The sequence below is a fragment of the Bacillus rossius genome, chromosome 1 (genome assembly GCF_032445375.1).
Source record: "Bacillus rossius redtenbacheri isolate Brsri chromosome 1, Brsri_v3, whole genome shotgun sequence".
Lineage (NCBI taxonomy): Eukaryota > Metazoa > Arthropoda > Insecta > Phasmatodea > Bacillidae > Bacillus > Bacillus rossius.
This window is the reverse complement of record NC_086330.1, coordinates 107,810,795-107,835,939: the sequence shown is the minus strand read 5'-3', so window position 1 is coordinate 107,835,939 and position 25,145 is coordinate 107,810,795. Positions and strand designations below refer to the sequence as shown.

General features: G+C 36.8%; 1 protein-coding gene across 3 annotated transcripts in view; it reads right to left on the bottom strand.

Annotated features, from left to right (window-relative positions):
- Window positions 1–24,000, bottom strand: part of LOC134541666 (protein ecdysoneless) — a 68,046-nt gene extending 44,046 nt beyond the window's left edge. Inside the window, exons 1-4 of one of the 3 annotated variants that reach the window (XM_063385278.1) lie at window positions 23,655–24,000; window positions 18,962–19,079; window positions 10,381–10,468; window positions 10,086–10,243 (exon numbers count right to left, since the gene is read on the bottom strand). In XM_063385278.1, the coding sequence (XP_063241348.1) occupies window positions 10,086–10,243; window positions 10,381–10,468; window positions 18,962–19,079; window positions 23,655–23,874 (584 nt within the window). In that variant the 5' untranslated portion in view covers window positions 23,875–24,000. Of the gene's footprint in view, window positions 1–10,085; window positions 10,244–10,380; window positions 10,469–18,961; window positions 19,080–19,345; window positions 19,404–23,572; window positions 23,590–23,654 lie in introns of those variants that run through there. The other 2 variants (XM_063385293.1, XM_063385286.1) reach the window with 2 other exon arrangements.
- Between the last annotated feature and the right edge of the window lie 1,145 nt (window positions 24,001–25,145).

Genomic DNA, 25,145 nt, shown 5'->3' with positions numbered 1-25,145 from the left:
TAATCTAGTTACATGAAAAAATCAGTCTAAATCAAAATATTTGAGCTGAATTCGCGAATCCAGAATTATAAAATAAAGAACATGATTAATGGTCCATGTGGAATATTAAATATGAATTCACCATGCATGAATGAAGGCAATGTACAAAGAGATATCCAAGACCATATTTAAATGAAACACAACGGGAGAAGATGGATATCATATGTACACAATTATGCCAGACAAGGGGTTCCCCCCCCCCCCTTTTCTTTCTTAACCCAGCACTCTTAGCCTTCTGGCCCTACCGCCCTGGGGCCCCCATGGGCATGGATGCGGATACGCCGAATACGCAACCGGGAAGGGCTTTAGAGCTTTTGGCTATACACAGAGGCTGAGGCTACCCATTCCAGCTTATGTACCACCTCCGGCCCCCTACCCCACTCAGCTCACCAGAAAGTTGGATGCTTCCTTAGCCCTCTGGAGTTGTCATCACTTCTGGCGCCTACCCCAGTCTCCCGCCTCACGCTGGGACTCCTCAATCATCCAGCGAACCCGCGGTCTGGTGGAGGCCTACCCAACCTCTCCCAGCTATCCAGGCTGGTAATCGGAGCTGTCCGCGTCGCTCACAACGTCAGCACGTCAAAGGGCTAGGGAACCCTGATGCTTGCCCCTAAAGCACTCGGGGTACCACTCCCAAGTACGAGTCCTACCCAACAAGAATCCTGGGCCTTAGAGGAAACCTCAGCGGGGAACCATTCAAACATGGTGGATTCTCCCCATACTACTACCAACTTTTGGTCTACTTGGCAGACTGTTCGCCGGTAGCTAGACCAGACCGTCACGCTTCAGAGTGCAGCCACGGGGTGTCCTCATCGCCTCGGAAAACCCTCCGACCCGCCGTACCTCGGCCCGACAGGTTTACAGCCGATTCAGGCCCGGATGTGACTACACTCGTCAGGCGACAACCGCCGTCAGCCCCAGCAAGAAAATGGCAACTACAGTGCCCGGGCTGGAGGGACCTGGGGGTTGCAGCGGTACCTCCACCGACTGCTGGGCCAAGGGGGCTCCTTGTCGAGCAGTTTACAGCCCTTTTTTAGGCCCGGTCGCCCGACACCGTAACCACCATACCCAGTCCTTCCTTTACCATGGGGCCTGATCCATTCACTATGGGGCCCTTTGGGGACCGATGCACCGAGGCACGGCAGTCCAACCCCCCAGAAAGGTTTCTATCGCATCTGCTGTTGCCCGCAGATTCAGCCCTTCCACCATTTCTGGTCTCAATCATGCAATTGAGGATGCACTGAGGCAGAGTTGGAACCGGCATTGCCCTCTTTAGTTAGAGAGGTGCTATGACCAGAGGTTGAGGAATATCCTATGTACAAAGGTGATCTCCGGAAAAAGGTGGTTTCACTGTCAAAATACAAGTGCAAAGTAACCTTATAGAAGTAGATAATCAATCGGTGGTGCCATACAATCTACTTCTCTCAAAAGTGTTGCAAGCACATATAAATGTGGAGTATTGCAACTCAGTGAAATCGATTAAATATGTGTGCAAATATGTTAACGAAGGCAGTGATATAGCTGTGTTCACAATAACCAGAGAAAACAGAGAACAACATATGAAAGATAAAATACTTCAGTATCAAATGGGAAGATATATAAATACACCTATCCCTCACTTAGCACGTCTTCAGATTGCACGGATTCTTAGCGCGATGTGAATTTTACTGCCCCAGGCTTGAATAGCATGTCTGTAAATTTCAGAAAGCACAAAATCTCGGCAAACAAAAAAAAAAGTCGAGCACAACGCCACAAAGTCTGTTTCAAATTCTGTAAACAGATGTGCCGTGGGATACAGTTAGCCAATCAAGGGGGGAAGAGATGTGCGCGTAGGTCTGTCTACGCTATCGGCTGTTGTACAAACATCAGCTTTGGCAAGTTAAATTGCGGCTATGGAGTGTAAAGGACCAAATGTTTTTACGTACGCGCGTATGCCGCCGTGCCATACCGTTGTTGCCTGGCCACAGACCGGGCCGTGAACTCAGTCTAGCCAGTGGCAGGAAATCACTCAAACAAAAGCGTCTGCCCATTCACCTGCCGGTAACTGTAGGTGATTTATCACTCATAATTAGAGACATGCATATTTCGCGATTGCGATAAAACGAATTTTTACGCGAATTTGAGTACATTTTTAAGAATAACGCGAATTTCTCACATTTTGGATAATAACGCGAAATCCTTGAATTTTCGGCGAACAGTCAGAACATTTTCCTCATTCGAACACGGCAATTCAATTTGTAAATACAGTAACAAACGTGAAACAACAAAAAACCAAAGATAACTACCCACACAGTGTATTTTATAACATGAAAAGTTGCTTTTATTTCTAAACATGTAACAATTTAAGCCTAGGCGTGTAAAAGTCCGAGTAATTACAGCAGGAGACAATCTAAAATGTACTAGGGAAAAACGTAAACTCACGAATATAGAAACGTAACGGAAATGTCGGAAATATTACGTGGCTGATCGTAACATTGTAAGTGCTGATACTGTATTTATGTCACAACTTAGCCGAAATACTGGTACGAGACATGAACTTCACAAGATAAAATGAGTGGAATCTTGGTAACTGTTTTATACGTATTATATAATTTCGGAAGTATTATACTGTTGACGCATATTTTTTAAACTAACCATTTATTTGTGGGGATCGTAAATTATTAATTATTGGTATCAAGACATCAAGATGAACGTAAACTTGAACATGTCACGGCAGCGAGTAAGCGGGTGCGTATACCAATAAACTGGTATTAGAACTGGACAAAACTGGTACACGGGAGGTGGAGCTTATATTTTTTTCCGCTAGGCTCGCTTCTATTGGCTGGCTGCTGATGGAAGGTCACGAGTCTGGGCGGAGCATTGAATGAGTTATACTGCGCATGCGCAGCTCAGAGAACAGACGCCGCACTGGGCCGCACTGTAACAACAGATGATCGAGTACAATGACCTTTCTCCGCGCAAGGCGCGCAATTGACGGTAAATTTTCATCAATTTGCGCCCCTTTTTTATTTATTTTTACTGTGTAATGTAGCCCGTTCTGAACGCGGCAGGATGCGACTGTATTTTAATTAACTTTAACGTATTTCTTACTTTTCCCTTTATTTACACTTTCCCGCTTTTTACACTTTTTTACTTTGTCCCCATGAAAAGTGCAAATAAGGGGTTTTGCTGTATTTTGATATTCGGCTCGCCTGGACAGTCGATTATCACGGTGTTTACAGCAGGTTGTTTCTCGAAGCGTTGTTCTCTTATATAGTCTTTAGCGTTGTTTGTCCATTGCGTCCATTTTTATTAACCAAATACCAAATTTAAAATGCAAACACGGTGACGATTCGTAACATTCTGTTGTGCGCAAGTTAAAGTTTAACGGGTCGAATTTTGTTACAGATAGTTTTCAACGTCTGTGAAATAAATTAAAGGTGTACAATTTAAAGGTCGGCTAAAACATTAGGCCTATTAAAATGCCTAAAGTGCCGGTAACTGCAAAACAGCGAGCCTCTGAATTTTCTCAACACGGACTTTATGCTAGTGATTCAACCACACTTTTTTGTCGTCACTGTAATGTCACCGTCTCTTGGGATAGGAAAGACTCATGTGAAAAACATGTAGGCAGTGAAAAACACAAGAAGCGTCTCTCTTCATTGCAAGGCTCATCTAGTGCGTCTGAACGCCAGTCGTCAATATCTTCAGCGTTTCAGACAGCAAAAAATAATGTCCAAAAAGACAAAAAGTTGGAATTTATAAAGGAAACAGCAGAGACCTTTATAAAGGCAAATATACCCCTTGAAAAGCTTGATGATCCTAATATCAGGGCATGGCTGAACAAATACATCGAAGGTGCTGGAGACATGCCACTTGCGAGAACAGTCCGTGAGAAATATGTAGGGGACATAGCCAAATGCAGAATTGAAGATGCCAAAACTGCATTAAAGGACAAAAAAATTGACATACTGTGCGACGAAACAACAGATAAAATGGGTAGGTGTGTATTTGTTGTTTTATTTAGAATTCTGAATCTTCAACAGGATAAACCAGAAATATTTGTTGCAGGAGTTCACTTTCTTGAAGCTGCTAATGCCACAAACTGTGTGAGGGCAATTTTAGATTCACTCAAAATGTACAATGTACAGTATGGTGATGTGCTCTCAGTAGTAACCGATGCTGCTCGTTATATGACCAAGGCTGTTAGTACTCTCGAAGTAATCCTTGGAGACCAGTTAACGCATGTCCAGTGCTGGGCACATAAGTTAAATCTAGTTGGCAATGTCTGGGTGAAAGAGTTGCCTGAGTTGAACAATGCTATGAGCAAAATAAAAAATGTGTTCAACAACACCAGGAAAAGAAGGCACCTGTATGCTAGCTTTCTTGAAGAAAAGCATGGAGAGAAACGTCCATTGTTCCCACTTCCTGTTGTTACTAGATGGAATTCCTGGTTCAACAGCGTTTTTTATGTAGCAGACTACATACATGACATTGTTTATTTCTGCAAAACAGATGAACTAAAGGCAACACAAAATTCAGGGGTTGAGTTTCTGTGTTCACTCACAGAAAATGACATTTCTCTCATTCTTTGTCAAGCTGTCTTTGTGAAAGAGCATGCCAAGAGCCTTGTAGAGCTAATACAGAAACTTGAAGGTTCTTTGTATCCAACTGCCCATTCACTATATGGGGACTTGCAAGGTATAAAAAAAAAATTTGAAAACATCACTCGTGGCATTTATTTTGAGGCAACCAGTAGAGCTTTGTCTAACATGCCCCCCGCTAAAGCTGCTGAAGCTAAAGTGTCCATCACAAGAACAGCAACACAAGCCCTTTCCAAACTGAACTCTCTCATGACAACTGACCCAAGTAGAAAGAGATTTGAAGCAATTCAAATTTTTAGTCAGGAAAGTTTGTTGCTTGCTAAATTAAACCCAGAAATGGTGCAGAAACTGAAAACTGTCCATAGTCTCTACTCCATAAGCACTGAAGAATTAACAGCTGGTTTTGGTCAGCTTCAGGACATTGTTACAAAACAAATGGAAACAGACAATTCAGTGGACGTAGTGAAGTCATTGAATGTAGTAAAGCTGTCACAGCCATTGTTTGCTTCCAGCTGCCTTGAAGCCATCTGGATGCCTTCTGCAAACGTTGACTGTGAACGATTTTTGTCCTCATATAACACAGTCTTAACAGACCGCAGGACAAATTTAAGTGAGGCTAATTTGTGTATCATGGCTACTTTTGCTTTCGAGAGCTAAAGTTTGAGGATTTTGTTCCATGTGTTTATGTCACTATTTTAGAGACTTCATATTTATTCTTGCTGGTTTAGGTACTAAAATATTTTCAATTACTGTATGTAAAAAGTGATGTGTAAATTCGATTGTAAATTACTGCTGCTAGTGCAACTGTACAATGCAAGAATGTGTCCAAAATTTCAAGGTATGCTTAGCTTAATTTTTTTAATTTATAGTGCTAAAACTATTTAAAAAATAACACCGCTTTTGATGTATGATAACACCACTTTTAAGGGTAAATAACAACGAATTTTGCTATAAAATAAACCCCAAAACTGCATGTCTCTACTCATAATGCATCGTGTTCAAGTATTTGAGACAAAACTAGAAGTATTACGGTGCACAGATTGTCATGAAGGCTACGCTTATGTTGGTTGTACTTTAGTTTAAAGCAAGTCAATAATCGTAAGGATAATCGTACAAACTATGGACTCTTACCAAAAGTTTATATACATAAGTCTGATGCTGTTGGTTGTACTAGCGGGAATATATTTGACATTAGATACTGGAACAAAAATGAACAGATGATTCACGTGGAAAAGGTTGTTAATGAATGTTGCAATGAAAAAAATAATATTTGGCCTGACAGGATTGGAGTGAACCAGGTGGTGATACGCGAAAAAGCACTTGTAATTATCCGGACAGTAATATCGGTTTCACTGTCAGTAAAGGATGGTTTGGAAAGGTACGCGACGTGAGTCGAAGGTCACGCCTGGGTGGGCAAGTCAGCCAGCCGATGATAAATTACATAACCACGTATCTCCAGTTACACGGTGTCGTATTTGTCATACAAAGTGCAATGGGAGACATATAAAGATAAATGGTGTGACATATTTATAGTTAAGTGTTATTCAACACATTTATATTACATAAAAGTATATTTTCCTACACAATTTTGGAACACATTAAATAAATTATCCTTGATATTTATGGAAATTAATGCTTCTGAATATGCATTTTGAATAACACAAGCATTTTTAGGAATGAATTAGTTGTGCTAAGTGAGGGATAGGTGTAGTAATGAAGCAGCTTGGTGAATATTTGGTTTCCCAATACATGATCGAGAACCAGCATTTGTCCATTTGGCAGTGCATTTAGAAAATACTTGATGAGTATATTTTTTACAAGAGAAACTGCAGGAAGGGTGGCCAGTGAATCAATCTCCTGTAAATATGACATTAACAGCATTTTTTGAACTTTGTAAAAGTGAACTATTTGCAAGAACATTGCTATATGTCGATGTACCATCGCATTATACATTGAATGTAACAAGACAAATCTTTCAATGAAGAAAACAAGGAACTCCAGTTGAAGGTCAAGAAGGAATCTTTAAAACGGACGTATTGGGACGAGTGTACACTGTGCATCCAACAAATGCTGAGTGCTTCTATCATTGAATGCTACTACTTGAAATTTGTGGACCAACATGTTTTACAGATTTAAAAAAAGTCATGGATATGTATGTGAAATATACAAAGAAGCATGTCAGCGTTTAGGATTATTAGAGAATGATAATCTTTGGGAGTTGGATCTTCAAGAAGCCGCATTCACAGGAATCACAGAAAAAATAACAGATATATTTTCAATAGTATTGACAATTAGTAGTCCATCAAATCCAAATAGGTTACGGGAGAAATTCAAAGAAAGTATGAGCGATGGTTTATTACATCAGATGTGACATGCTCATCCGGAATTAAATATAGAGTTCAATGAAGAGATGTATAACCAAGCACTTAATAATTTGAAGGACAAATGTTTAATGATAAGCAATCAAACTTTAGTAGAAATTGGAATGCAAGCACCACAAAGAGATGAAATTGATGCATTAAATTCTGAAATATTAAAAGAGAAAAATTAAAATGTTGATGAATTATTGCAGTACATCATCCAAAACAGAAATGTCATCATGGCTCATGTGAACAAAGGTATTGGTGGAAAAATTTATTTGTATGCACCAGGAGGTACTGGAAAGACATTTTTATTTTTAATAAATTTGATATTGTCTAAAATACGTGCCAAAAAAGAGATAGTGCTTGCATTATCATAATCTGGAATTGCAGCACCATTAATGCACGGAGGACGCACTGCTCATTCTGCTTTGAAACTACCATTAAATGTTGCAGAGCAAGAATTTACAGTTTGTAATATATCAAGAGCATCTGTACGAGGTCAAGTTTTAAGAGTGTAATGTACTATGAGACAAATGTACTATGGTGCTTAAAAAATAATTTGAAGCATTATATAGAACACTACAAGATATCCGAGGTGAATCAGAACTAATGGGAGGTGCATTAGTTGTACTTTCTGGAGATTTTCAGCAAACACTTCTAGTAATTCCCAAATCAACTCCAGCAGATGAAAATAATGCATGTTTGAAACAATCATATCTCTGGCCTCAAGTGAAGAAAGTATATTTTAAAAAAATTAATGAGAATTCAAATTTTAGAAATTTGAATTCTCAAGTGAAATATTTTGCCAAAAAAACTCTAACAAACTGGTGAAGGCACTTACCCAACTGATTGTGTAACTGGCAAAACTGAACTTAAAAATGATTTATGTATTTTCGTTAACAGCCCAGATGAATTAATAGATAAAGTTTATCCAAACATTGTAGAAAATTACACAAATTCAAATTGGCTATTTGAAAGAACTAGGTATTTTAGCAGTAAAAAATAAAATTGTTGATGATATTAATTTAAAGATACAAAACAAGATTCCTGGCAAGGAAAGAATATATACTAAATCAATTGATTCAATGGTTAACACAAATGAAAGTGTTAATATTCCCACTGAATTTTTAACTTTAATTCAAAGTGCCCAGAATGCCTTTACATTGTTTAAAATTGAAAATAGGATCACCATAAATTTTGTTAAGAAATCTGGATACACAAAGATTATGTTACAGAACAAGACTGACCATCGAACAGTTATCAAATAATGTAATTAATGCCAAAATTATGTCTGAAAAATAAAGGACAAACAGTATTTATTCAGAGGATTCCACTCAATCTACTGAACAGCCGTTTCAATTTAAGAGACTCCAATTTCCAATAAGATTACCAATTAGTATGACTATAAATAAAACACAAGGATAAACATTATATTGTTGTATTAATTTACAAGAATCATGCTTTTCTCATTGGTAGTTAGTTATATGTAGCTTGCTCTAGAGTAGGAAATCCAGACTATTTATTGATCTATTCATCAAATAATAAAATGACAAATATATATAACAGATTGTAAGCAAATATTGTACAAATTAATTAAGTATAAAATAAATTTAAAAGAATACAAAAACAATTGTTTCTTTTGATGAATCTTAGCTAGATAAAGTGCGCAATATATTTTTACCCAGGCAGAGCCGGGTATTGCAGCTAGTTTCTCATTAATTTTGCCGTTGAAGAATAGAATCCTGTTTCGAAAACAAAATTTGTCATTATTGAAAACTTATTTTTATTAATTTGCAAAAACTACAATAAAACCCACTTAAGAAAATAATGTAAAAACCAATCAAAAAGTGTTTAAGCAGGAAAACTTATTAAAAGGTAAGTAAAAAAAGGGTAATTTTTGTGGGTTAAATATTAAGAAAATTCAGCAAATACACAGTGCATAGTAAATTCTATATGGAATTACATATAGATTATTTACAGCATTAATATTGGGGATAGGAAATCTCAACGATCCGCAGTATAATGCAAGATTTAATCCATTACGTATATGAAAAATGTGAATTATTTTAATAACACTTTTAATGTATGTGAAATATCAACAAAAAAGCTCATGTTTACAATATAAAACATAGTTATTCTTCCCATTTTGGTTATTAACGGAGGCCATGTAACTGTATTTCAGTTCAGCAATATAAAAAACATTAACTGCAATTTTTATTTACGTTTTGTTTTGCAGTCGCAATGTCTGTTTCATTATAGATATGTGTGGCATATAAACTGCTACTGTGGGCATGGTGGTAGATTGATCATGACTGATTTATAAAATCACTTCTTTAAAAGTTGGAGGCAAAAGTGTGCTCTTGTTATTTATAGTAGTTCTGATGCAGTTTTTTTTACCTGTTACACATGCTCAATAAAACAAATACAAACAACCTCAACAATTTTGCTTATTGTTCAAACCTAGACAATAGCTAATGATTTGATAGTGATTAATAATGCATTTACACAATTGTTATTGTTTAAAGTGCTTTTATCCCATCATTATTTGAGTTTAAATTCTGTAAATTGTGTGCAAAAATTTACAGAAATTATACACTGTAAATCATGTTATGTTAAATACCATTGTTTGATAAATAAAAGTTGGTAACGTTGGTTATTGATCTTTAACCATAAGTGTTGTCAAGAGTGTTGTTAGGATGCATCCGGGCAAGGAATTTTTGATGGAAAATAAATTTTTTTTATAGTAATTTGTCTTTATTTGGTGCTTATTAAAACGGGACGATCAAATAACCCGAAATTATACTAAAGGAGGGATGGTAAAGTTAATGGCATAGAAAAATTTTGGTGCTATTATATTATTCTGACGTTTTTGGCAGAAAAACGACTTTAAGCAGTGTGGTCTTATGGGTTTAAGTTAATCTTATCCTCATAACAAGAAGTGATTATTAAGTCACTAATTTAATGCTGTGTATTCAAGAAGTGTTTGTACGCATTGGTACATGTAAAACTTGATGCTAAGTTCAAGAAAAATTAATTGGTCAACCAAATACATGTCAATATGCAGCAATTTAACTATGAATTACGATTTATTCATACTGACCCATCAATTCTTCTCTGAACTGATTTCTGTACAGGATCAGCAGCAACCGTGGTCTCAGGAGATGCGGTGACCAAATGGACGGCATCTTTGATGGACAACTGATCACCAACACCCTCACTCAAAGGGACCACATGCACAGAACCTCGATACAAATACACCTGGAACACCACAACAGACATGTTTAACCAGCATGCAACAAAACAATATGCAAATCCTCAACAAATTAATATTTCACCAGCTAATGAAAAAAATTCTAAATGCTCGATTTCCAGTCAATCACAACAAAGGAACTTACCCTTTGCTCACATGTTTCTGGGTTCGCCCAATTCGGTAAGTGGTCTGCCGCCTCAATGAGCAGGAACTCTCCATCTGAATCTACTACCCTAGAGACAAAATGTACATCGCTACCTTACTAAACCTTCACAGTGTATTGTTTCACCAGCAATTATGAATCAAAAGAAATCAATTTGAAACTAAAAATGTCCAACTAAATAGAAAAAACAAAATATTCTGAAAGGATACTTCTAAATTCACATAAACACCACACAATCTATATCTGCATTTTATTTCAAACTTTTAAACACGATTTTGAAAAATTTAAAGGGCAACTCAAGTGCTCCTCTCTAGAGCTACATGCAAGTTTATTGTCAACATTGCAAAGGAAAAAGAAAAATTTTCTCGTAAATCCAACAAGAAAAATGTCCAGGAAGATCAGATATAGATCATAACAACTGGACGCTGGAGAGTAAATAATACAGACTGTTCACCACTGACTCTGCACGAGATCAAGCAACAAATCAAAAACCTGAAGAATAAAACGTCAAGTGAAGATGATATCAACGTAGATATAGAGGAGAAAGGCTTACTGAAGAACTGCAAAAAATATTAATAAACAAAACTTCTCTATGGAGGAGATTATAGAAGAACAGATAACAGCATTGATGCCACTATTTCCAAAATGGGCAGTAAAATGGATTGCAGCAAATACAAAGGAATTTCCCTTTCCAACGTATGCTAAAACATTCCGTATAACTGCCTTCTGGATAGATTTCAACTTTTCCCTGAATAAGTAAATGCCGAGTATGAAGGCAGGTTCTGAAAATGATGATTTACATGAGATCTCATTTTCACCTGAAAGCAGCTCCTAGAAAAAAATGTAAACATAATTAGAGTTTGGATTAGCCAAGATACTTGTCAATTTGGTGAAAGCTTGTTTGAGCGTACCATGGTTTAAGGTGCAACTCTGGAACTTGGTGATAGGGAGTTTAAATAAGACTGATTGTCTTTAAAAAGGTACAAAAAAATATGAGATGTTTTCCACAAAAATTTTGACAAGATTTTGTAAGAGGATGAACCATAAATCTAACCGTTCTGTCCCAATCCAAGAATATACTGATGTGTTGGACTGAATCATTCTTGAATGCTGCAAAAAAAGCTTTGACACAACATTAATTTCATAGGTACTGAGCCAAAGACAACTGGAAGAATAACTTTAACTGCAGAAAATTGGAAACTGGGTGTTCCAAATGGAAGTTCAACTCAGTACATTGTTCTCAGAAGATGTGTCTGGTCAACCAGAAATCAAACATAAGTCAAGATTAAGAACAAGGAAAGAAGAAAAAAAAAGCTATTTCTATAGTCTTGGGAATCTATAACCCCTTAACATATTAACCCGAGTATATTCGTTTTTTTACATTTGGCACGTAATTATTAACCCGAGTTTACTCGTCTGACTAACAAAAACGTGCGTCTGATTATATTATTTCGAGTTTTCTCGAATGAGTTACATGAGCTCTCGCTAGATGTCACGGTAGCTATTTTCAGCCTTTGAAACAGACTTCCAGTAGTTTTATGTTACCCACTAGATGTCAGAACAGATTCGATCCATCACGGTAGCCTACTTACACGTGTTCGCCGTTTGTGTTTGAACAATTGTACATTAGATGTCTCTAATAGTACTATTATGAATTTATGATGTTCCCGCCAATGTTTATATATTTTAGCTGAGGTGTCAACATTACTGTAATGCAACGACTATATACCTGCTATATAAAGCTGTAATGTGAATAATAGAAATTGTTCAAAATGAGTGATTCCGACAGTGAAGGAAGCTACGTGAGTGATCTTGATAAATCGGGATCTGATAGTAGCGACAATTATAATGACATTTCAAGCTCAGAAGAATCAGGTAGTGAAGAGATATCTGGCAGAATGTGGTGTGAGATAAACTGTAGTTTGCCAACTATCTCTCCTCCAAGATACCCATTTACAGGTAAACCAGGCGTCAATGTAAATGTAAATGTTGACGATAATTTTCTTGGTTATTTTCTCTTATTTTTTGATAATGATTTGGCTGAACTCATAGCTACAGAAACGAACCGTTTTGCATCACAGTACATTCAAACACATCCTCAAACAAAATGGAAACCAACAAACAAAGAGGAAATCTATGTTTTTCTTGCACTAGTTGTGGCTCAAAGCATTGTCAAAAAACCTACATATCAAATGTACTGGGCTAAGAACCCAATATTTGACACACCATTTTTTTTGGAAAACCAGGCCATTTCGCAGATTTGTTCAGCTGAAACAGTTTCTTCATTTTGTGGATAATGAGTCATATGATGCAGCCACCCATCCAAACCCTAAACTGAACAAAATATAGCCTATCTATATTCATTTGCAAAATAAATTTTCTGAACTTTACACTCCAGAAAAAGATGTCACAGTAGATGAAAGCCTTATGTTATATAAAGGGCGTCTAGGTTGGAAACAGTACTTACCTCTCAAAAGGGCGCGGTTCGGAATAAAGTCATTCATGTTATGTGAATCGTCAAGTGGATATGTATATTCCTTCGTAATTTACACCGGACGAGGAACCAATTTTGATGATGAATACAAAGGCTTGCCAATGTCGTCACAAGTAGTTATGTCATTAGTGAAACCTCTTCTTGGGAAAGGTTATTGTGTCATTACTGACAATTTTTATACCTCACCACAGCTATCAGATATGTTGCTATCACATCGAACAGATTCTTATGGGACTGTGAAAACGACAAGAAAAGAAATGCCACCAGAATTGCGGAAACAAAAATTGCCGAAAGGCAGTGTCATGGCTTTTCAAAGAGGGAAACTATTGGCATTGAAGTGGATGGACAAAAAACCAGTCACAATGTTGTCTACAATCCACAATTCTGAAATGAAAAGTGTTACAATCTATGGACAACAGAACATAAAACCACAAGTTGTGTTAGATTACAACAGTACAATGGGAGGTGTGGACATTGTTGACCAGCGCACAACAGACTATGCAGTACCCAGGAAGAGGGGGAAAAAATACTATAAGAAGATTTTTTTCCATTTAGTGGACCTAGCAATATGGAATTCATTTTTGTTATATTCAAAGTTGGGAGGGAAGCAGTCACATTTGGAGTACAGAGAGGCTGTTGTCAAAAATTTGATTGAACAGTTTCACAAGCCAACAATGTCGCCAGGACGAGGTAGGCCTAGAAAATCAACGAATCCACTGAGAATGACTGAACGTCACTTTCCAGCTACGATTCCGCCAACTGACAAAAAAAGCAATCCTACACGCCAGTGTGCAATGTGCAGCAGAGTGACAGATGCACGGGGGAAAAAAATACGGCGTGAAACACGGTACATGTGTGAAGACTGTGGTGTGCCACTGTGTGTAGTGCCGTGCTTCAGAGTTTATCATACAACAGCAGACATTTAGGCAGAAATTAGCTAGGCTTACAGTCAGAGTGAAATGCATTCAAGAATAACTTCACAAATGTCAATACAGACTCGTGACATTATTCAGCTACTGTATTCAAATAAACATTCTTTTATTTATTGTGCTGTGAAGAAAAAAAAACGGAATGTCTCACATAAAAACTTTGTTTTTTTGTAAAGAATGACATCCTTGACATTACAATGATTTTTTGAGTATTTGTGAATGTTCAGCTATTGCAATTAGTGTATACTGTACAAACCTTGTGAGGTAAATTTTTATATGAAGATCTATTCGGACTGACAACATTTACATATCATATGTACATATTTTGTTTTTCATGTTATTCAGGCAATTTTATAAATGTAGATGTAATTTTGTAAAAGAAATATGGTATGTTGCAAAAGTTATTTCATTGGTTTCTATGTAAGCTTATACTATATCTGGCTAATGTTATAAATATTTTTAGTAATCTTAGTGAATATTAGCACTGACGAGTATACACGGGTTAGTAAACCAGTGTCCATTCAAAATGACATGATGGTGTGATAAACGTGACATTTTAATGTATTTTGTGTGGTATGTCCATTTGCATATTGAATAGGTAAAATATATTGCTGCATAAATGTGATTTTCAGATAACTACTTTTGAGAAATAATTCTAACCATGCTGAACATTACTAATGTTGTTATAATAACTTCCAATTTGTGTTAAATGTTTTTTATCTATTTAATTATATTCCATAAATATTTATAATGTATTTACATATATTTCAACAATGACGAGTATACTCGGGTTAGTAAAACAGTGTGCATTAAAAATTACATAATTTTGTAAAAAATGTAAAAACGTATGTTTTACATGTGGTACGTTTATTTGCATATTAAAAACAATAGAATACTGCAAAAAAAAAACAAATTTAAAAAATGGTTTTTTTAGACACATATATCTAGCCATAATATATATGTTAAGGGGTTAATTCACAAGGCATGTAGCATATATATATATATATATATATATATATATATATATATATATATATATATATATATACACACTTACATATATATATAGATCCAGTATATATATAGATCCAGTGAATGACCATCTCCCAGTGATGAACACACATAGTATATTTTATTCAAAATAAGAATTTCTTTGTTACTTTAAAGTTGGTAACTGTTTTAAAATTTAATTTGGCTTTTTTTGAATGATCAATAGTCTTTTGTTTTGGAGGGAATGTTGTAGTGTGCATTTGGTTGGCTTGTAATAGAACTACTGTTTTTTATGTATTCATCTTTGGTGTCAGTGTCTTAAGGTAAGTAAATACACACATTCTTAATATGAACAAAAATGATGTTAAAATAGTATTAGTCCTTTGAACTTGATATTTTGGTAAGGTTAGGAAGGTTTGAAAATTATTATTTCCACAAAATTTTAGGATACTAGTTGCTTGTTTAGTTATTATAATGATGTTCATGCATTGGTACACACTAAACACAAAAATCCAGTCAATGAACGTGTGTGCATTCACTGGGGTAGCAACTTTTTTTTTTTTTTTTTTTTGGGGATTTGAGAGTTACAGGAGCTATCCTAGTGGCCACAGTAAAAGGAAGCTCTTGATGGTCACAATACTGGTCTAGACCAGTGAATGAACAGCAGCTGGACATAATGTTCATTCAATGGTTACTTGCCACCCAGTGAATGAACAGGAGTGAAAATTAAGTTTATTTATTTTTTTGCTATGTTTAAGAGCCTCACCAATGACAGATAATGATTTTCAATTTAATTATTTATTGTATTTCACTTACAACACATCATAAAGTGATTAGGATTATGGGTTGAGCTGTATGGGCCTGATGTTTGTGGTTACATTTTAGGTTACTGGTACACAAGTAGGAATGCATTTTTGTTGATTAATTTATTGGGAAATAATTGTAATAAGGGCCAAACTATAATTTATAGGATTATTACAAAATAAATTATAATTTCCTTTTACAGATGGCTTCAGCTTCAGGTAAAAAAAAAGTATGAGTGTTTCAATTACAGTGAAGAGGATATACTGTCAGCTATTGAGGCTGTGAAATCAGGTGAATCATCCCTAAATGAAGCTTCGCGAAATTTCAACATTCACAAAGGAACCCTGCATAATAAATTAGCAAACAAAGTACCTTTGGAACGGAAAATGGGACCGCAGACAGTACTTAGTACAGAAGAGGAAAAGAAGATCGCAGAGTGTATTCTTGACAAAGCTAAATTAGGTTTTCCTATGCATCCAGACATTGTTTAGTGTGCAGTGATACAGTTCAACCACAGTTGGTTCAGAATGCTTTTAAAGTTTGTGGCTTGTTTCCTTTCAATGAAGATGCTGTGGATTTCAGTAAATGTTTATCACACAGGTGCCAAGAGATGAAAAATGTCTGCTCTTCATCAGTTTCTCCATCTTCAGCTCAGTATGCTACTACTAAAGCAGTTATTGAGTTTTTGATTCGCCCAACTGAAGCAGCAAACATGAACAGAGCCATAAAAGAAGGAAAATCCACTAACACAACCAAGACATTGTTTGATGTTGGAAGAAATGCAGAGAAAAATGTTTTGATGTACAACATGTTCTCTCAGACTCTGATAGCAAACTGCAACCGGAAGCAGAAAATTCATATGACACGATGCCTTCAGTTAGTGCTGATAGTTTGAGCTTTAGTCATAGTTCTGATATAGACCAAATTCCAATAAACAACTCCTTCAACGCAGTTGATTTTGACATCGCTTCTCTTCCTCTTGAAATTGAAGGAGTTAGAGTATTACCTGAACTGGAAACTTCAAATGGTTTACTTGATCAAGGTGCAGAGGACATAGCAGATTTGAGTGCAGCTGATATATGTAGTCCTATTGAAGACATTCAAGATATAAGCCATATGAAGAGTTTTAGCAGTGAAACTGTACATTCTTGTACTGACACACAGAAAAATGAAAATACTGATAATGTTACTACGTATGAAAATCAAAAGACAAGCTTTGACTAGAAAAGGAGTTCTAGCAATGAATCTGTACATCCGCATAAGCCTGCAGAAACAAGGGAAGCAATCACAGAAATTGTTACTGCAACTAAATTCCAAGAGACAAGCCCTGATGAGCCAAACAGTTCTAGCAGTGAAGCTGAACATCCTCATTCTGAATCCAGGGAACATGCAATTACAGATATTTTTACTGGACCCGATATTCAAGAGACAAGCTCCGACAAGCAAATAGAAAATGGTGAATGTGGAACAATGACAGAAGAAAAAACCCATAATATTAAGAAGGCAGAAAACTCATCGCAGGAAGAAAAGGCTGTAAGGGATGAACATTTGCACTGGCCCAGGCAGTTGGCCATGAAACAAAAAAAAGAAAAAGGAGACAATGAAAAACATTTATGCAATAACATCCAAAAAGTGGATAGAAGCTCAAATGAAAAAGGAAGCTGAAAAACTAAGCAAGGAACACGAAAAAATAGAACGATGTGAGGCCAGAAAACGAAAAACTGATTGCAAGAAAAGTGTCACAGCAAAAAGGAAGTGCAGCGAAAGTAAAGTAAACAAAGAAACTGAAGCCACACCAATGGTCGGAAAATTGTCTTCACAGCCTCAGGCCACGGAAAAAAAGGCTCATATGAACCATGAGAACAGTACAGTGGCTTCCAAACCTCATTGTGAAGAAATGCTTGGGAATGCTTTAAGAAATGTCATTCCTGGATGTTTTTTACTAGTAAAAATTTCTTTCCAAGCGAAAAAAAAAAATTAGTGAATTCAAATATGTTGGTGTTGTGCAAGAACTACTGCAAAATGGTGAAGTGAGTGTAATGGGTTTGAAGTTTACCAAAGGTAAGAAGGCTTTTAGAACTGTGGATAGTGATGTATATGTAGTAAAGTTTTCTGATGTGGTAGCAGTGTTACCTTCTCCTAAAATGGAATGTATAGACTCTAGGATAATTTATACTTTTGAAAATGATGTTGATGTCAAGGAAATGTAAAAACAATTTTAAAGACTCTTGTGCAAGAAGTTAAGAGACTCTTCCTGGTCAAGAATGCTTTAAAATCACATATGTATTGTTCATTCATTGGGCATTTAAGTGTTCAGTTTTTGGATTAACGTGTTCATTCATTGGTAATTTGCATTTTCATAAACATAATTCTAATAGTACTGAGTACTAGGTATAATTGTTTAGTCTTCAAATATTATTTTTAATGAAAGAGTAAAAAACCCAGTTTTTTAATGTATCAAAACATGTATTTTAAGTAATAATTTCATATAGGGCTACTGACGTGCAGATAAAGTTGAATCAGACCTTAAAGCGTTCATTCATTGGAGCATTTACCCTCTGCGTGTGTGTGTATATGTGTATGTGTGTGTGTGTATATACACACACACACATACACATATACACACACACAAGAAACTGACACTATTACCATGAAGTGAGACCTATAATACTTAGTGCCCAGAGCTACAACTACAACTACAAAGATTCTCATTTTCCAGCAGAAAGTTCTGCGGAGGATCTTTGGTCTGGTACAAGACAGACTGATAAGATTCTGACACAAATTTTTAAGTGCAAGAGATTTACCTAGAGCCAAGCCTGATGGGCCTCATACAAAAAGTCAATGTGGTCTGTAAAAATGCAGATAGATTGTTCGTTGGCCTGTTAATATGCCGGATCATGTTCCTAGTGGAAAACCATTAATCAGACATAAGATGAGATGGCGCAATAAGTAGAAAATCGTTCTGACAACTGGAGACAGTAAGCGAAGAACAGAAATGGAAGAATGTGATTCTTAGAGCCATGTAATTCCTCACACATACTCATGAACAAACTGTAGGCAGTAGTGCTTATCTGAGAAAAATACTGGTTCAACCTAAAATAATACACGTATTGTCGTAAACAGAAACGGACAAGTTGAAACATTGTGCAAGGCAAGCTATAAAATGTATAAGTACCTAAATAACTTTATTTTTAGTACCGGTATGCAACTTAATGATTTTAACATCCTAATATTTTTCAGGATAGCAGTGTGTGTCTTTTTATTCAACATTATGCAATAAACAATGTGCATTTCACAACTTCTTCATATACAATAGATACTTAAATGGTTCAATGTTGCTTCTTACCTTATAATAAGATCACTAAATTCCTTTGTCAGCTGGTGTAAGAGGAATACTATAAACCATTCATCTTCAATATTTTCCCCAAAGTGAGTTACACCATGCAAGTGAGGAGGCACCATGCCTGTAGGAAAAAAACAAAAAACAAATATCTTCAAAACTATTTAAAAATCAATTTATATATAATTTTAAAAAAATAATAATTTTAGAATTATTATGTCGGTTCCATTAAGGTAAAAAAGTAGTTGAAGTCCCTCACTTAATTGCAGAATATAAAAGCATTAACTGGCACATACATATCCCTGCAGACTGGTTATTTATTACAACAGATTTCAATAAAATACAGTATGGCAATAAAAAATGTTAGAACATGAGACAAAACATACATACTGTCTCTCGATGAACCTAATATTACATTTTTAGGGAAGAGCATAACATAATGAACTCAGACAGAAGGAAAAACATTAATTCATAAAGGGGATGTGCTAATAGACCACTGATTTGCCCCTAAGCTAACCATCTAAATCACTACTTGGGGCAACTATAAATATTAGGTTTCTTAACTCATGTTGGAATTGATTAGTTTCTGCCATATCATAGATTAATTGTTGTTTGGTTGCAAATAGGCAGCACATTATTTGTTCCTGCATACTGTCATGCATATTATATTCTCTATGGAAGTTGTTACCTTTTTGCTAGATTGTTGTATCAAGAGAATATAATAAATGACCACGCAAATTACCTAAATGGATTATATATTATTTCTAACACATTTCAGAACCACCGGTAAGTTATAACAACAGGTTATGGGCCCAGGTGGATGGCTGTAAGTGTTGAAATATAGGGTTAAATAATATTGCTGTAAAGTTGTATGTGAAACCAAGTTTCAAGATTGGCCAGCCAGCGTGCGAAAGTGCAATTGTCTTGAAAAATGGAGAGTGTTCATGAAGCAACTAGAGTAATAAAATTGCGTGGATTAGAAAATTGGGCGTTATGGAAGTTTCATGTAAGAATTGCCCTCATGGCTAAAGACGTTTGGAGAGTAACAGTTGATGATCATCAGAAGCCACAGGAACCAAACAAAACTGCAGACGCTCAATTGACATCAGATAAACTGGAAAATTACAAGCTTCAGTTAAAACAGTGGGAGCAGCATGAAGCGACAGCTCAGTTTCTGATTACATCGAGTCTAACAGAAGAGGTCATGCTGCATATAATCAACTGTGAAAATGCCAAGCAGATGTGGGATCGCCTTCATGAAGTCTTCGACAGCAAGACAGAGACAGGGATTCACATGCTAAACCAACAGTGGTACACAATGAAGAAGGACAGTGCTGACAACATTACGACACATGTATCCAAGGTGCAAGACCTTGCACATAGACTGAGAGCACTGGGTGAGAATGTTTCAGACAATCAGGTAATCACTAAAATTCTTTTAACGCTACCGTCAAATTTCAGTCACTTCGTCACAGCTTGGGAGTCGACAGCGAAAGTTGACCGGACTTTGCCAAATCTGGTAGCAAGATTGGTCATGGAAGAGACACGAATGGGTATCCACGAGGCAGCTGACTTAGGAGAAGCATTGGCCGCTAAAGAGCAGCGTAAGAAACACAAGTATCCGGTACGTAAAGGATGTTGTAATTACTGTGGAATAGAAGGTCACTGGGAACGTGATTGTCGAATTAAGAAGAGAGACTCTGTCCAGAACGCGAATTCTAAATCATCAACGAAGGAAATGGCCGGAGTAGCCCTCATCGACGTCATGTTATTGTCAGAATCAAATTCAAATATCATGACAGAAAGCTGGTGTCTTGACTCAGGAGCCACAAGTCATATGAGTGGAAACAAAGAATTGTTCACAGAACTGGTATGGCTAAACAACAAAATACCTATTAAGCTAGGAGACGGGAAAACGATTGATGCAGTTGCGAGAGGGTTCATCAACATTCAAGCATATAATGGATCACATTGGGTGGATAAGCACTTAGAGCAGGTACTGTATGTTCCAAAATTAAAATTCAATCTGCTTTCCTTGAGTGCAGTTTTAGATAAGGGTTATGACATGGCTACAGACAAAAACAGTTGTAAATTTATGCATAATGGTAGTACTGTCGCAGTGGGAGAACGAGTAGATCAGCTGTATATAATGAAATTCAAGCCAGTTATCCAGAGAAACCAGAAAGCATTCCCAGTAGTGGGAGCAAGCAAATCAACAAGTATACAGCAGTGGCATGAAAGGCTAGTGCATCAAAGCTATGATCATGTTTACAAAATACTCAAGATGAAGGACATTCCAATATCAGGAGTAAGAGAGCCCTGTGAAACATGTGTACTTGGGAAAATGCATCGTCAACCATACAGAAGGAGTTTAAACTGTGCTACTGAAATTGGAGAAGTTGTTCATGCAGATGTATGTGGGTTTATGGAAACAGAATCACTAGGAGGCGCTAAGTATTTTTTATTAATTAAAGATGATTTCTCTAATTACCGCCAAGTTTACTTTCTTAAAACCAAGAGTGAGGTACCAGGATGCATTAAAAATTACCTGATGAGAATAGAAAAGGAAACTGGTAAAAAAGTAAATGTCCTAAGAACGGATAATGGATTGGAGTTTGTGAATAGCCAACTGAAAGAAGTTTTGTTCAAGGAGGGTATCAAACACCAGAAGACAGTACCATACACCCCAGAGCAGAATGGTAGAGCTGAAAGAGAGAACAGAACAATTGTAGAAGCAGCTAGAACATTGATTTATAGTGCGGATTTACCAAAGTTATTGTGGGCTGAAGCAGTCAATACGGCTGTCTATGTGTTAAATCACACAGGAGCGAGTTCAACTGACAGTAAGACTCCATACGAAGTTTGGTCTCGAAAAAGCAAAAATATGAATCGGTTTAGAGTGTTTGGTTCAAAAGTAATGGTACACATACCTCAGCAAAAAAGAAAGAAATGGGACAAGAAAGCTGAAGAAGGTATCATGGTTGGATACAGCGATACAACCAAAGGTTACAGAGTTTGGTTTCCGGGAAGAAACAAAGTTGAGATACATTGCGAAATAATATTTAATGAAGGAGAATTGTACAACACATCATCGATGCATGTGGTCCAGGAAGAATTTGAGAAGATCCAGGAGTTTATCGAGAAGAACGAAGCAGAAGATATTGGACACTTGGAAGGTGAAAACGGATTTGACTCGACTAATGAAGAGAACACGATTAGAGCTGATGGAGCAGATGGAGCTTTCAGTAAGTCAGATTTGGAGACAGATGAAGGTGATGAGTGTAGCAGACCAGATTGTACACGACCACAAGATGAAGTTATTGATTGGGTTCAATGTGATAATTGCAAAAAATGGTATCACATGCAATGTGTCAGTTTAGACACAAATAATTTCAACAAAAATATTGATTACGAGTGCATTGAATGCACGAAACCGGAGCAAAATCTTCTATTAAGCCAGGAACCTATATGCTTTCAAGAAGCAATACAACACAAGGACCAAGTAAACTGGAGGAAAGCTATGGAAGAGGAAATGGAAGCTCTTAGAAAGAATAATACATGGACCTTAGTTGATCGACCTAAGGAAGCTAACATTTTAAATAATAGATGGGTTTACAGGTTGAAGCATAAACCAGACGGTCAAGTTTTGCGGTACAAGGCGAGATTAGTGGTAAAAGGATATCAGCAGAGAGCTGGGGTTGACTATGAGGAAACGTTCAGTCCAGTTGTCAAATACGATTCAGTGAGAGTAATGCTATCGCTGGCAGCAGCTCATGATATGCCCATCGAACAGTATGATGCTACCACGAATTTAGTTTGGTTCAATAAACTAGTAACACAACTAGTTGGACATAGAATTGAAAGTCCAACTTTAAATGTGGACAATCAGAGTGCAATTGCCTGGATCAAGAATGGCAATTTTGAAGCAAGGTCAAAACACATTGACATTAAGTACAAGTTCATACTGGAGAAGTTCAAAAACAAGGAACTAGACCTGAAGTATGTACATTCAGAAGATCAGGAAGCAGATGTATTCACAAAACCACTACCGAAGAGGAGGTTCGAGAAGTTGAGAGAAGCTATTACCGTTGTCCAGAATGTTGCGAAAATTGTTTGAATATGTTTATTCAAAGTAATATTGTTAAAGGCAGAACCTAAAGAGGGGAGTGTTGGAATTGATTAGTTTCTGCCATATCATAGATTAATTGTTGTTTGGTTGCAAATAGGCAGCACATTATTTGTTCCTGCATACTGTCATGCATATTATATTCTCTATGGAAGTTGTTACCTTTTTGCTAGATTGTTGTATCAAGAGAATATAATAAATGACCACGCAAATTACCTAAATGGATTATATATTATTTCTAACACATTTCAGAACCACCGGTAAGTTATAACAACTCAGAGCATTTTTTTTAAATATGTTCTATATTTAAAGGAAGTAACCTGTAAGGAGAGCTATTGAACAGACTGAACTTGAAGATTAATTCTTATTTTTTTTTTCTTCTCAGGTCTTACCATATAATTTCTGATATTTATAACATTATTTATAACATTATGACACTGTAGTATAATTTAAAAAATGTTTTTAAGGGGACTCTATAGTTTGCAGCCTACCCCAATTTTTTCAATTTTTTTTTTTCCTAACGGGACTGTCATTTTAAAATTAGTTATTTCCTCCCTTTTCCATTTAACTCACACTCTTCTGGGGTGCCGGAATTCGACTGCACGGTCAAATTAAAACAATCTTTATGCCAAATGTACGATTCAGAGTATTGGCGAACAAAGGAAAGAATTTCCGGTAGCTTCTCTGATAAGACATTACGATCAGAATCACGAGAAATCGTTTCAAATCCAGCAGCAAATATGAAATATTCAACGTAATCTTCTTCTCGCACAGTTTCCAACACATTCGCCATACTGAAGAAAACTACTCCGCGGACAAAAACTAGCAACAATCAATAGCAACACGTCTTTTTCATTACTATCAATATTGACAAGCGGCGTCACAACAAAACTACCAGGAAAAAAAAGTAAAAACAGTCAACATATGTTCCAAAGATTACATACTATATTAAGACACAAGTATGGGAAAAAGAATCATTGTTTTTCATTAAAATTTAAGGGTTGTTTTCCAAGGCATATAGGCAAGGTAAAGACAATCTTCTTTGGACACAAGAATGACTGGAAAATTTATTTTCAAGAGTATGTGGATTTTGGCATGTTTTACAACAACCCCAGTCCCTTTGAAGGGAAAAATAAATTTCGCCTATTAATTCTAACAGGAAACGCAGATAATGTAAAGAAGGAATAAGTAGTGAACCTTCTGGACAGTCATTTAGAAACAGAAAGCGAATTCATAAAGTTCCTAACGAACGAAAATTTGCATCAGTGTGACGCGAACCCCGCTACCTCTATGTAAATTTAAGTGACTTAAGTATTGTTCGGAATCTCAGGGTAGGATCGGCCTTGTGGCTAGAGGCAGTGGTCCGAGCTGTTTAGGCCACTCCGTACACCTGAAAGAACAAGAAAGGACCGCCTGATTTCTTATTAATTTATTCCGGCACAGCCCTATTCATAGTGCTGCCTGTCCTGGCCGTAATGGTTGTCCCGAATCGAATCGTCACACGCGCGACCACTCACTCAGTGGCGGCTCATGATTTTACTACCCGGTAAGGTCATTCACTTTGTACATTATTCTGTGATTAAAAAAACAAACCCTAACATAACACACTAGAATCCTGAGCAAAATTACATTTCACAATTATAATTACGTAGTACACTGGGCTAAGAAAGCGTAGGCCCGTAACTCCGGCGACGCTACATGAATGTTAGGACTGTGGCGTCGTCCGGGGTCTCGGGCTTGAGTCCCGGTGCGGTTCCTAGCGAGAGTGGCTGCTGTGAATGTAATGCGTCTGGATGGGTGCCAGACTAGCTCTGGTGCTAATCGGTAGGTGGGTCGTGGGGTCGATTGCCCTGCGTGGCCCACTAGGACCGTCGGCGATGTTGCGTGGGTTTAAGGAATTCCCTACTCGGCGGTGGTTGGGAATCGTTGGGTGAAATAATCATACGCTGAAATGAGGCAATAAATGACATGTGTCATTTATTCAAGTGACTGTGGCCTGGGTGTAACGTCGTTGGTTACACGCCACGTCGTACAACAGGTGACGTCACAAAATGCAAAAACTAC